At 34.3% G+C, this 13,910-nt stretch overlaps 1 protein-coding gene across 1 annotated transcript; it reads left to right on the forward strand.

The window, feature by feature from the left end:
• The first annotated feature begins 1,384 nt into the window (after positions 1–1,384).
• LOC135619667 (probable peptide/nitrate transporter At3g43790) lies at positions 1,385–13,254 on the forward strand. Its single transcript, XM_065121902.1, has 17 exons — positions 1,385–1,791; positions 3,492–3,532; positions 5,666–5,726; positions 5,891–5,993; positions 6,109–6,211; positions 6,302–6,355; positions 6,455–6,517; positions 7,342–7,391; positions 7,475–7,550; positions 8,248–8,430; positions 9,168–9,255; positions 9,925–10,010; positions 10,094–10,201; positions 11,483–11,527; positions 11,622–11,710; positions 12,677–12,720; positions 12,902–13,254. Exons 1-17 carry the CDS (start codon positions 1,653–1,655, stop codon positions 13,030–13,032), a joined length of 1,464 nt encoding a protein of 487 aa, XP_064977974.1. The 5' UTR covers positions 1,385–1,652; the 3' UTR covers positions 13,033–13,254.
• The last annotated feature ends 656 nt before the right edge of the window (positions 13,255–13,910 follow it).

A 13,910-nucleotide genomic window follows, 5' to 3' on the forward strand; every position in this document is an offset into this window, starting at 1 on the left:
CAATAAAAGTTGGATTGTGCTGATGCAAGATATTTCTTTTGGGTTATGCATTTGGTTACAATGCACAAAATGCATTGTAATGTTATATGCATGTGAGTTATGCTTGTTGGGATTCAGGTGATCGTGTGGTCTTCTTAGCTCTATATGTGGCTTTGGTGAGTGGGACGATTATGTTGAGCTTAAAACCATTTCTAATTCAACCGATCACTAAAATGGCTTGATATGCTTGTAAGAGCGTTTGTTCTTTGTTCCAATCCTATGGTTGGATCCTTTTTCTGAGCTTTTAAATAATGTTTATTGAGTCTATTTAGTTCAATTGTTTATTGAGTCAGTTTGATTCAGTTAGAGTCAAATAGAGGTTTATTTAATATTTATTTATTATTAGAGTTCAAGTACTGATGGACTCTGGGTGGAACTCTATAAATAGGGATGTAACTGTTTTTTTTCCGTAAACTATAAAAAATACTATTCTGTCTTTGGACAAACCCTAGGAGGCCGATCCCTTCGAAGCGATCAAGGAGGGCCGATCCCCTCGAAGCGATTAAGGAGGTCGATCCCCTCGAAGTGATCATTATCATCCCCATTTCTCTCCTTTCTTCGACGATAAGACTTTAGGGTCTTATCAATTGGTATCAGAGCCTACGATAAGACTTTAGGGTCTTATCATTTGGTATCAGAGCCTACGATAAGACTTTAGAGTCTTATCATGGTCCTTGCTTCTACTTTTGACATCGCAACATATTCAAACTCGAATCAAGATTGGCTCCGCAACCGAACACATTAGAACCAAAGTATGTTTTAATCCAAATAATTATCAACCAGCATGTTAATTTAAGTTGATATGATGCATCATATTTCTCCGCCAAACATAGGTTGACAACCACAACCACAACCACGCATCAGCTGCAGAACCCAAGCGAACACATGAGACGACGAATCCAATCTCGATCGAGGTCTTGCTCTAATTCCTAATCACAAAGATGGACCGAGTCAGTGAGCCCGTGTCAACATCTCGCCGGCGTCCCTTTCCCACCATCCGCCCATCGACACGTGTTTCTGAGCCCATATATTTGGCAAACATTTATCCGCAAATAAACGATTTTTATTTGCTTATTTATCTAAATCTAAATTGCTTGTAAAAGATCAAAAAAACTCACTAATATTTAACATATTTGAAATATAACCATAGTAATTATCATATATATAAGTTTATTTGGTGGACGTTAACGAGATTTACAATATTTGAAGGGACTTATATGTAAAATCTGATTAGAATTTGAAAGGGGCAAATATGATATTTCAAGCGTCGTTCTATAGATATATATATAGAGTCCATACTCCATACTGCACGGATTTCCTCTCTCATCTCTCTCTCTCTCACATACGCACCTTCAAAAGCGCAGAATAGCAAAACCGCCTCTCGATCCATCCATAGCCTGCAATCCACCTTTCCCTTCCCTTCCATTCCGATGCTGACCATGAGATCGTGGAGGACGGGAGAGAGCAGTAGTTTTGGATAGCAACGGAAGCGGAATCTTTCTTGTTTCAAGGTTGTTATCTGAAGCCCCGAATCCGATCGCAGCCTCTTGTGCACTTGGTTGATCGCTGGCCGAAACTAGGGCTTGTTTCTTGGAGTGGTGGTGGTGGTGGTCATGAAGGGTAACGCGGGGCCGCCGATGAAGGTGTACCATGAGAACTGCCCCGGATGCAAGCAGGACCGGAAGAACGAGGTCCATCGTGGAGTTCCCTACGGGGAGTTCTTCTTCATTTGGATCGTCACGCTCTGCTCTGGTGAGTCAACAATCTCGAACGATTCGTTTGATGATTTAGTGCTTGCTGTTTACATGTTGTTCGGTGATTCTTCGTTAGCAATTTGTATTCATTGTTGTTGTTCGAGATACAAGGAAATAGTTCCAGATAGGCTTTGCACTGCGTGATTTTGGCTGTGCCAGGAAGGAATTAGGGTTTCTTTCACCTTGATCGAGTGACGTTTTTGAGGGAATTAAAAGGCAATCAACTTTACGTGAGATTTTGTGTTACGAATCAGGTGGTATTCTGTGGCTTGATTTTTCAAGTTATGGATTGCTTTCAAGCTTGAGAAGCTGCACTGAGGTGCATCAACTCCCAACCCGTTGTATTTTCTATCAGCTACCTTGCAATGATCTTCCACTAGGCGATGTGCCTGCTGACTGATCCAAAATTATCGCTTTGATTTCGCGATAACCGTACTTTGGGATGGTCCTTCCTCTCATATAGGATTTATCATAGACGCTATATGTAGAGGCAAAAAATTGATAAGTGGCGATGATTATAATATGTTAATAGGAGAAGTAAAAGATCATATAGGATGAATCTTTTACATATTTTTGATGCACAAGTCACGTTAGTTGTGCGGTTTAATTATTTGACAGATTTATGAGAAAACAAGGATTATTACACTAGTGGAGAAATGTGTCATGAGTCTCATGAGAGTGTTAAAACAAAGTTATAAAGTTCAGAAGTAAATAGACTGCATTATAGACCAATTATTCTTCCGTTCCCTGTGGAGAAGAGAACATTTCTTTTATGTTGCTTGGGCTTTGCATATAGGAGTAATCATTTGTGACAAGAAGTTGATGAGAGAGTCGTGATGCCAAACTTGCAAAGTTGAGATTATTATAATACGTGCTAGTACAGTGCTGCAATTTGGAAACATCCAATAAAAAATTTTACATCATCATGATCAAATTAAATCACAAATCTGCAATTGGATTTCTAGAAATGTTCAGACGTGCATCAACTGCATGAAAATGTTCAGTCTATTCTTCTTTTGTTTCCAGTTATGGTAAGAATTTCAGGATTCCCATATGACTTCAGCTTGACATCTAAGGGAATTGGACAGTGATGGATGGTAATGGGTGATCCATGTCAAAGGCATAAATTTACCCAACTAATTCGACTCAATCTGGTAGTATACTTTTCAATTCAAGTCAATATTCTTGTCATCAGCTTTACATAAGAGATGCTGGACATTCTTATCATAGTTTGAACATGTTGATAGCATACGGACATTGCTCTCCTCAAAGACAGTTTATTGTACAATGATTCAGTAATCAAGATCTTCCTCAATGACATATGCATTGCACATAAATGTGCATTTAGATAGCACCACGAAGGAGCACCCCCGAAGAATGCAATCTATTGATAATGATATAAGTTTCTGTTATGCAAAGAATTGTTTCTCTTGTTTTCCCCTTAACTACATGTCAAGTCAAAAAGATGCTCCAAATTAAAAGTGCAAAAATGATGATGTTTTGATGCACGGATATCCAAGAATTTATGCCATGTTTTTTTTTTCCACTTTATTTTGCTTCATTTTGTGCTAATATATTATAGACTATCTGCTAATAAAGCGTATACATAAATATATTTTGTTTCAAAATTTCTTTCATACTGATTTATTTGTTAATTTTGTGTCACTGTGTCTCATACCTTGATATTGCTTTTTTCAGCCTTACCAATATCGTCGTTGTTTCCTTTCTTATACTTCATGGTACGTGCAACAAAACTTGGTTTCAATAACCATGATTTCTGTCTCATGAAATGTCAATCTGCTGCACTTACACAATCTGTTCAGATTTTACTTTGAAAAAAATATGCTTTAAAACTTCTTTTTTATGTGACTTCTGATGGAATTTGCTTTTCTATCACTGAAGCACCCCGACTTGTGATCACTGTCAATGTTGATAGTATCACTAATATCAATTTCATCAACATCATTAATGTTCATATTGTCAAGATCTGTAAGTTATCATGAATGCATATACAAGTTGTTTGGTGATCCATAAAGTTTATGTTGATTTAATAATAGGGTTAAAGAATGATATGTATTGTTATCTCCAAAACGTCTAACAAAGATACACTCATCCATACTTGTTCAAACATTAGTACTACTTGGATAAATGCAGTTACAATTGGGAGCAAGTTATTGTCTAAGAATTTGCTTGAAACTGGAATTCTAGCTTGAAAAAGGGCTTCGACTCTTTTTTTTGTAAATAATGGTGAGTTTGTCCTAGAGGATTCGGTAGGTGAAATACTTGTGATTCACCTTCACAAACATATAGAAAACAAATTTCTCCAAGATGAAATAAAGTCCCCAATTAATTAAAAGAGTGTTTAAACTTTATAGAGCCACCAGTTTTTGTTCATTCAACAATATATTTTCGCAATATAATATATCAACTTGAATTTTGAATTTTAATTTTAAAATATTACAATATAATTGATAATCAATTAACATACACTCATGATTTTAAATTCCTCTCACATTAGTATGTATAGGGTGATATTTATTGGTTCGAGCATGAATTGATGCACCAACTACTCCTAACTAGACAGTTCTTGGTTGATTCAAGAGTTATTACCTCAGAACCCTGTTGAATTGAGCTTATTGTTCAGTTTTTTGTCGATATTGGATTTGGACTGGATGATAAGCTCTACTGGCAAACTTCAAGAGACCCGTTACCTAATGTACCTCAACCACATGAGTGGTTCACAACTTCACATTGATGAGTTAATGATTAGTACCAAATTATCATTATATCAATGACATATTATTTATCAATATTAGATGCCATATGAGTAGCTTTATATATAGTTCTTATGGACATAATATATTGATTTACAATGAATTTACATCAAGGATCTCAATCCAGCCTTCGTGGACTCACCACGATCATCATAGTGGATTTACATCAAGTTTATCATGCCCAATAGTTAGAACTTGTTTATTTATACATATACTCTTTAGATACAACTATTTTGTCTTTTTATTAATTATTTTATAGATTAAAACTACTTAAATTTAGTAAAAAAAGAATACTTAGTTCATGATGCTCTTGCCAATGTGGTTTGAGGAGGGTCAATATACGCAGTCTTACATTTAAATATTTTAAAATGATTGTTTTTGTGACTCGGTCTTTCAAATTGCAAAGGAACAACCTTACCGATGTACCAAGGAGCAACCTTAAATTTAAACCACTTAAATTTAATAAATTTGACTATATATGAATAGAAAGTTCAAAAACAATATAAAATAAGGTCTAGCTGGATTTCGACCAGTCTAAAATAGTTAATTGGATATTGTTTCAAATATATAAATATGGCATTCCCACTTTTGGCTTTCCTGTTACTTTTAGGGTGGATTGATTGGTTGCCTAACAGTATAATTTTAGAGACTCTTTAAGTTTCTTTTGCTTCTGTGAAAATTTTACTATGTAGAAATTGCACACAATTTGTGGATTTTATTATTGCTCTCAATTTTTTCTCTACTTCCATCTAATGTGCTGTGACTCCTATTTTGGGCTTTGCATCCTCTTGATGGTGGTGGCATACGAGAATTGTTATGGGTACTAAACTAGTGGTGGTGGGTAGTGGGATTCTCAAGCGTTGCCTTTGCTAATGCTGATGTGATACTCTACACTCACAGTGATAGACTAATCCTGAATGTTTTATCTTTAATGTCTTCTTATCGTTAAGTGGTATACCCTGATTCTGTGACACTCTTTAGAACTGGATAAGAGATGCCTACTGTATGTTTTCTAGCATTATTTGTTATCCCTAGAAGCCTGAGAAATTGTCATGAGAGTTATTTAATTTACCCTCTCTGTCATGTTCTTTTTCTCAGATAAGGGACTTACATATTGCCAAAAGAGAAGAGGATATTGGATTTTATGCTGGTTTTGTAGGTAAGTTTTTGATGTATTCCATCTCTCTCTCTCTCTCTCTCTCTCTCTCTCTCTCTCTCTCTCTCTCTCTCTAGGTGATACAAGAAATTATCTTTCTTTATAGTAGAATGGCATAATTGAATATTTGTGGAGACTTTGGTTCTCAATTTTTGTTTATTTTGAAGGATCTTCCTTTATGATTGGAAGAGCTCTGACTTCAGTATTTTGGGGAGTTGTGGCAGATCGATATGGAAGGAAACCAGTTATACTCATTAGTATTATTTCAGTGTAAGAACTATATGATTCCTTACTAACTAAAATTAATTATTGTAACCTTAGTGAAGTTTGGTTAGTTTTCTAATCGATGTGCTACTTTTCCCTCTCAACTGAGTTAATTTTTCAGAATAATATTCAACACACTTTTTGGGCTTAGCACGAGTTATTCGATGGCAATTATTTCTAGATCATTTATGGGATGTTTTTGTGGTTTGCTTGGTCCAATAAAGGTATATACTAAATTGGGTTCAAGTTGCTCATTCTTCTCGGAGATTTTAGCTTAAGTTTCTAACTGAAGCTTTATGTGAAATTTAATACAGGCTTATGCTTCAGAAGTTTGCCGAAAAGAATATCAAGCTCTAGGATTATCCCTTGTAAGAACCTTATATATGGCTTTTTGTCTGTTTTAAACTATCTTTCCAATTACTATTGTTGGTCATTTCCAGTCTTAATGTCATACTAATTGGTTATAGGTTAGTACTTCACGAGGCATAGGATTAGTTGTTGGTCCAGCTATTGGAGGTTTCCTTGCTCAGGTACTGATTTTCTTAATCTGACTTATCAAACAGCTATATAAATACACCATTAGATACATGAAAGTTCTCTTTAATGATTAAATGAGTATGAAGTTCAATTCAACCAGCAATTGTTGTTACGGGACTATTGCTGTACTAAGGACCCATGTAGCATCTTTTTGTATGAATCTAAAAATAATCTAGAAGAATTCTTAAAATTTTGGATTTCATATGGTAAAGCAGTGTAATATCTCCCATAATTGAAGAAAAATAGTTTTAACATTCTGCTAAGCTAGGGGCTTCATTGCTGCAAACTCATCCAGCTGCATGAAGACACCCATTTTGAACAAGTGGTGGAAAATAAGATGCAGTGTTTCTTGGAAAGAAAAAAAATTATACTCGTAAAAGGTCATAATAACTGGACGTCTTTCACAGTTAAGAACTATCATTAAATAAGAGAAAAAATATAGTGGTTTCCTGCGTAGTCAAGTTTTTATATAAAGTTGATACTTAGGCTTCTGCAATTTGAAGTCTAAACAAATTTCCACTTTGTTATGGTACTGGTTTACTTAAATTAATGATGCTTTCCTGTTATCTTTCATTTAAATTATTACCAAATTGCCAGATTTTGAGTGTTATTAATACAGTCAAATAATTGCAATTGGGTTATTTTCTTGAAGTCCAATGTAGAAACACCTAGCATTTTTGTGCTTGTGATCACTCTTTATTATCTGCTCTATCTTGCAGTTGCTTATATCATAGTTTTTGAGCTTCTGTTTTTCTTCCATATATTGTGTTACCTATTTAACTCATTCACATGTTTCTATGGATGCATATTATTTCAGCCTGCAGAGAAATACCCAAATATCTTTTCGAAGGAGTCATTATTTGGCAGGTGAAAATAGAAACATAGCAGGCAATTATATTTGTATACTTGTCACTCAAAGCTAATTAAACAAGGTTTGCAATCAACTGCAGGTTTCCTTACTTTTTACCATGCCTTTGCATATCTCTCGTGGCAATCGCTGCCACTGTTGCATGTCTCTGGCTTCCTGTAAGTAATAGTACTATGAGCCTCTTAGTTTAATTCTTTTGGCAAACAGGATGGTGTTTGGACTTGCAGCAATTTTATGAACTTTCGCAAATAAAGCATCATGCCTCATATTTACTCACCTTAGCAAAATTTGACAACCAAACAAGTTAAAGCTATACTTACATTATATCTATAAGCCTGAACTTGCTTTTTCAATCATATGACTTCCTGATTTTACAGTTATAGGAAATTTCCAGTCTTTTTCTAGATTTTCTTCGCTTCTCAGCAGATTATGTCTTTCCAATGATTATATTAACATAGATATGGCACTGGGATTTTAGGGAAACTGTAAATGCATCTGTGGATAACTTCAGATATTTCTATATCCTTGGTGATCTTTGCAGAAACAAACTGCAATAGTTCTTTCTTGCATTTTGACTTGTTTAATGATCTCAATCATGAAATATGATACAAAGCACTCTATGGTCATACGAAATACCAGTTTATTGTCACCTGCTGTAATTTATCTTTTTTGAGTTTAGAATTCCATGAAATTCATTTTTTTGTTGCTTCTGTTCTGTTATGTCTAGGCAGTTCTTATTTCTTTAATTTGCCTTCTTAACTAGCTAATGTTGCAACAAGTTACGTTCATGTCATACATAATGAATTTATCCTGGTTCTTCACATGATTTGTTGTCTAAGTTTTACCCATACGTAGGAGACTTTGCACATTCATGGCAAATGGGAAATTGAAGATTTGGAGGGTTCACTAATTAGATGTGAAACAAGAGAAAGTAGTGAAGAAACTGAGGCTTCTAAAAGCTTGATAAAGAATTGGCCTTTAATGTCAGCAATCATTGTTTATTGTGTTTTCTCCCTTCAAGATATGGCATACTCTGAGGTATTATCTTATCTAAACACATCTTCAGTATATGTTCTAGAAGGATATCATACCTGTATGATGCATGGACTTACATATTTCATACCAATAAAACATGATATTGTTTAGCCAATATATCAAATCTAAATAATTGTGGTAGATGGCAAACTCTGGATGTTTATCTGTAATATTTAAATACGTCATCATAAATCATGAATACAATAACAATTTTTTTATAATTTTCATAGAAATTTTGAATTAGCAGATTACTGATATAGTATTCAAAATAGAATTTTTGGTAACAACTTAAAGGCAAATCATAAATGTTATAATCAGAAGAGGTAAGAGTAAGACAACTAATATTAGTTGTATGAGTAGAGGTGGGGGAGACCTAATTTGTCTTTAGTAGAAACTATAAATAAAAATTTAAATACCTTTAATTTAACTAATGATTTTTTTTATATAACTCAAAAGTGACAAGATTCATGTAGTCGGTTTCAAATAATTGAGACATTATGGTTTGTTGTTGTTATAGTAGTATATATATATATATATATATATACACACACACACAAAGATTTCCTGGGAAGCATACACTATGTATCCTCAAAGTACCTTTGATATATATCTAAATGGGGCATGGAAGACATTAGAAATCTTTTTCAATTGCCACTTAGACATTTTCTTCCCATTGTCTTGTTCCTTTTATTCATTCTTTGTATATCCTGGTGAGAAGTTTCCATCTTACAACATTTCAGATATTCTCCTTATGGGCTGTGAGCAATCAATCTTATGGTGGCTTGAGCTTTTCATCTCAGGTTGTTGGAGAAGTACTTGCGATTACAGGTAAAAAAGTTATTCTTAAGCTCTGGGAGAAGTAATACATGACATTCAGTAAGGATGAAAATCATTAAGTGGTGTAGATGTACTTTGAAGTTAAGTATGCAGATTGTGTATTAAACTGAGGTGCATTTGTATTTTCATCTGACTTAAAAGTACTTATCTGCTTATTTTGAACTCTCCTAAATGGACTTGCATACCTGCTTATTGAAAACCTAGAATAGCCAGATTTCGCATAACAATGGGGCATGTATTGATGCTTAAAATAAAAAAGAATAGTCCAGATTTAACATTTCAGTGCTTTCTCGACTTACTAGATGAAATCTTTTGAACACTGTAATAGTATTTATCCCTTATTATTATCAAATCTAGTTTGCCACAAAGATGCTTAATTACATTATTCTAGAAAACTGCAAAATACATCTGTCTCAATGCACGGGATCTTTAAATATGATGCTAGCGAATACAGCTGAATAAAAATTCTAATTGTTGACTTAAATAGTTCATAATTTTATTCATCTTCTTGGCTTATGTAAAGTTCAAGCAGTAATTTAGCTTATTGATCTACTTAAGTTAATTTGTGCTTTTGTCAAGAAAATCCTTTATAGTGAATGATTCAGGAAATTAAGCTTAGGGATTTACTAAGAATGTACCTACTGACTTGTTCATTACTAGGTACTGGTCTCCTGGTTTATCAAATATTTCTTTATCCACCCTTCGAGAAGTATTTAGGACCCATCACTTCATCTCGTGTTGCAGCAGTATGCAATCAATGCCTTCCATTGTGGTCATTTCATGTCAATATATATCGAGTGTTTATTGATGAGAGGTGTTCTATGTGCAGATATTTTCTATACCATTGCTTGCCGGTTATCCATTTATGTCTAAGCTATCTGGATTAGAATGTCAGTTAATTGTGAACTGTGCATCCTTCCTGAAGAATGCTTTTTCTGTGAGTATTTGTCTCTTTCTCTTCCTAATAGCATTGCATACCAAAATTAATACATTGTCATCACATTGGAACATTTGTATGCTAAAACAATTTTAAATATTCATCCATCATCGTTTACTATAGGGTGATGCAGTTGGCTTTTACATATCAACTTGACATACTCATGCCAGCTTTATTGAATTATGATCTAATCAGAATACAGGACAAATTTTAACAACTAAAAAGATGACTTATCTAGATTTATCAGGTTTATGGAAATTATTTTGTTTATGCCTTCGACCTTAATGCTGGTTTCTGGTAAAATTCAGGTTAAAGTTGTCTTCTCGATCATGGCCGTGTTTATTCAGGTTTTCACGTGAGTCTATAGTTTGTGCCACACAACAATACAGAAATGTTCAATGGACCTAATTTATTTAGATCCAATATTTTGGTCCACACTGACAGTAAAATAACACTGATTTTTCTTCTGTGTACGCTGCAAATACGGGGGCACGAATAATAACTTTGGAGTTAATTGTTCTGCTTTTACATGCTTTTAGATTCATCCTAAGCAAAGTTCGTCGTATCGTACCGTACCGACGTTTCGACCCGGGCTCGGTACGGTATGGTACCGGTGTACCGGGCGATACATCAGGGTGTACCGAGCAGTACACCCTTGTGTACTAAACAATTTTATATTTTTTTATACTGTAGCAGTGCTACAGTATAGTTCTATAGCACTACTACAGTACTATAGTATAGTATTGTAGCACTATAGCAGTAACGGACAGTCCACATACTGGTAATCTGTCGGACCGATACGTACCGTCCGATACGAGCGGTATGCTTCGGTATGACAGACCTTGATCCTAAGTAAATTTTTTTTTTCAGCCATACATGATCTTTGACTCTTAAACAATGTAACCAATGAATTAAGTATATACCAAATATTAATACATTGGTGCACCAGTGATAAGTCATGGTTTACTAGTGAGAAACAAACCCCATATTGGGGATAGTGTCATGTCATCACTGGGCCTCTCTTATTTATGTATATTTAGTATAACCAGTTTGCTGCATAATGCTAACACCAGTCAATATGATTACTCGAGTTGGGCACTTGATTCCTTGAATGGTATGCCTTTGTGAGAGGATGGAATTGGAAAAATTATAATAATAATAATGATGCACATGAATGAATCTGTACGACATTTTAACTTTAATACCTACATTAGTTAATACTTTTATCCAATACTTCTCTTATATTGTTCTTCTAATTCAAGTTAATCGTATTTCAATCAGATAACCATCATTAATGGGTTCAACATCCTACAGAATAATGCTGTGGTAATTCTCTACTCTAGTTATTAAGATTCACTCACTTATATTAGCCATTGAAGATGTTTTTTTGAACTACGTTTTCGCAACTTCCCTATCACAGCCTCGGCATCAAAGAGGTGCTGCAAATGGTATTTCTATTACTGCAATGTCTCTTTTTAAAGCTGTCGCTCCAGCAGGTGGAGGGGCTCTGTAAGTAGTTCTTATAAACTTTTTCACAGAACACGTTACTTAGTACCTAATAGTGTAAGTGTAAGTAAGCAAATATGTATAGACCACTCATTTTTCTGCAGCTTCTTTAGTGTTTTTTTCTGCTTCATTCTTTCTATGGTTTGTTAATTTTATGGTATTCAATTCACAAGCCATATCAATAGTCAAACTGTTTCAAGCCCGACACCAGTTCATGTTTCAATTTATTAAACAAACAATGTTATGAGGAAAATCTGATGAATTTCTCTTTTACTTGGCAGTACAGTATTATGAGGATAATATTGTTGTTGTTGTTCATTAATTTGTTCACCAAAAGGTTGTATGTCAGTAGAGTCTTGTAGCATGATGCTGCCACTGTTTAGTCATCAACTCTTAACTTGATTTATGGTAAATCTGATGGAAGCAAGTTTTGGTCTTCAGAAATTTCCAGGATGCTCATTTTATAATATTTTTCCCGTTGGGTGATATAGAGCTATTTGATCTAAAGCGTAAGTAGGTTACTGTTAGTCAGATGGACTTTCAATCAAGGTCTTATCATGTTCAGTACCGATTTTGTTTATCGGACTGGTATGTTATTAATGTACCAAGCAGTATACAGACCTGTACTATTCAGTACTAGCCAAAAAATAATTAGATAATTATAATGATCAGTACCTTTCCTTTATTGAACCGGAAAAAACTGAGTGGTACCACATACCTTGCTTCTGAATATATGGAGATTAACCTTTGATACTTTGTTACCAACATACAACTCAATTAAACTGGTGAAATTGTCATCATCTTAAGCTTCAGATGCTTGGTTGGTAATACTCGACTAAATCTTCACCGTGAATCTTGTCAACAGTTCATGTTGAACTTTATATGAACCTTAAAATGATGACATTAAGGAAACCTCATCGACCGAGATTTATGGACGATTTATTATTGTAATTTTATGTGTGTTTGCAGATTTTCATGGGCACAAAAGCGTCAACAGGCTTCCTTCTTACCAGGTATAATTTGCTTCTCTATGAAGCCTTGTATCATTGCAAAAGCCTCTGCCATTCACACAATATTATTTTCATGAAAAAGAACCAGATAATCTAGTTGAATGATGAATGCATGCAAACTAGATATTATTTCCATCATCTAGTGAGCTTATGCTTTTATATTGATTGTTGTTTTAAAATGCAGGTGATCATGCGGTTTTCTTTCTACTCAATGTGGTTACACTAATTGGGCTCCTCCTGACGTTCAAACCATTTCTAACCCAACCGAGCAACAAAAGAAGTTACGTTTTGTTGGCCACCGAAGTGCATGCTTGAAGGAGCAAAGACTGCTGTTGCTGCTGCTGCGGCTGCCTCCACTGATGAAAACTGATAAGATCAACCCATCACAAATTGCAGGAATGGCAAATAATAATACCCATTCATATAGTGCACGAAGAGTGGTAACTTCCAGATGACAGCTTGAAATAGTATGTATCGATACAATATATAATACATGATGGAGGTCGAGTCTTCGGATCATCTTTCACGACCACAGTGACCAGGATTTGACTTAGAGAATTTAGTCTCTTCGATTGTTCTAAATATTAGTGAGTTCTAATTATTAAATTTTGTCTCAAAGTATATCTCCTCTGGTCGTTCTGTTGAAACATATCATTAACAGGAAGCAGTTAGGCTCCATTTCTTGATAATGATTAAATGATTTAATAAAACTTCGCCAAATAAATTCTCCCTGAAAAATTGTTTCTTCATTAACTTCTCATTAGACTATGGTAATGAGATTGCTAGATTGCAACTTTTCTTAAAATATATACAAAATCAAATCAGGTTTCAAAAACATCAACTTTTTTTTGTTTTGGATTTATCTCTCTTTTCCAATTCCCCTAAATCAAATCAAATATAAATAAATTATTCTTTGTATATATATATATATATATATATATATATATATAATATCATTTTAAAAAATAAATTAGTTTAATTTAATACTATAAAAAGAATGAAAGAATCCCAATCTAAAATGAAGACAAAGATGGTCTATGAAGAGAGAATTTGTTCCATAATTTGACTAATAATATAGTACTCGAATCTGTTGAAGAGCTAACTTCACCAGTGGCATCCTAATAAATGTGCTTCGACCTATTTCTCTTTTATAGGATTATTGTTTCCCTGAATAGTCAAATTTCAGTTGACTC

Source organism: Musa acuminata, chromosome BXJ2-8 (genome assembly GCF_036884655.1).
Source record: "Musa acuminata AAA Group cultivar baxijiao chromosome BXJ2-8, Cavendish_Baxijiao_AAA, whole genome shotgun sequence".
In the NCBI taxonomy this organism is placed as follows: Eukaryota; Viridiplantae; Streptophyta; class Magnoliopsida; order Zingiberales; family Musaceae; genus Musa; species Musa acuminata.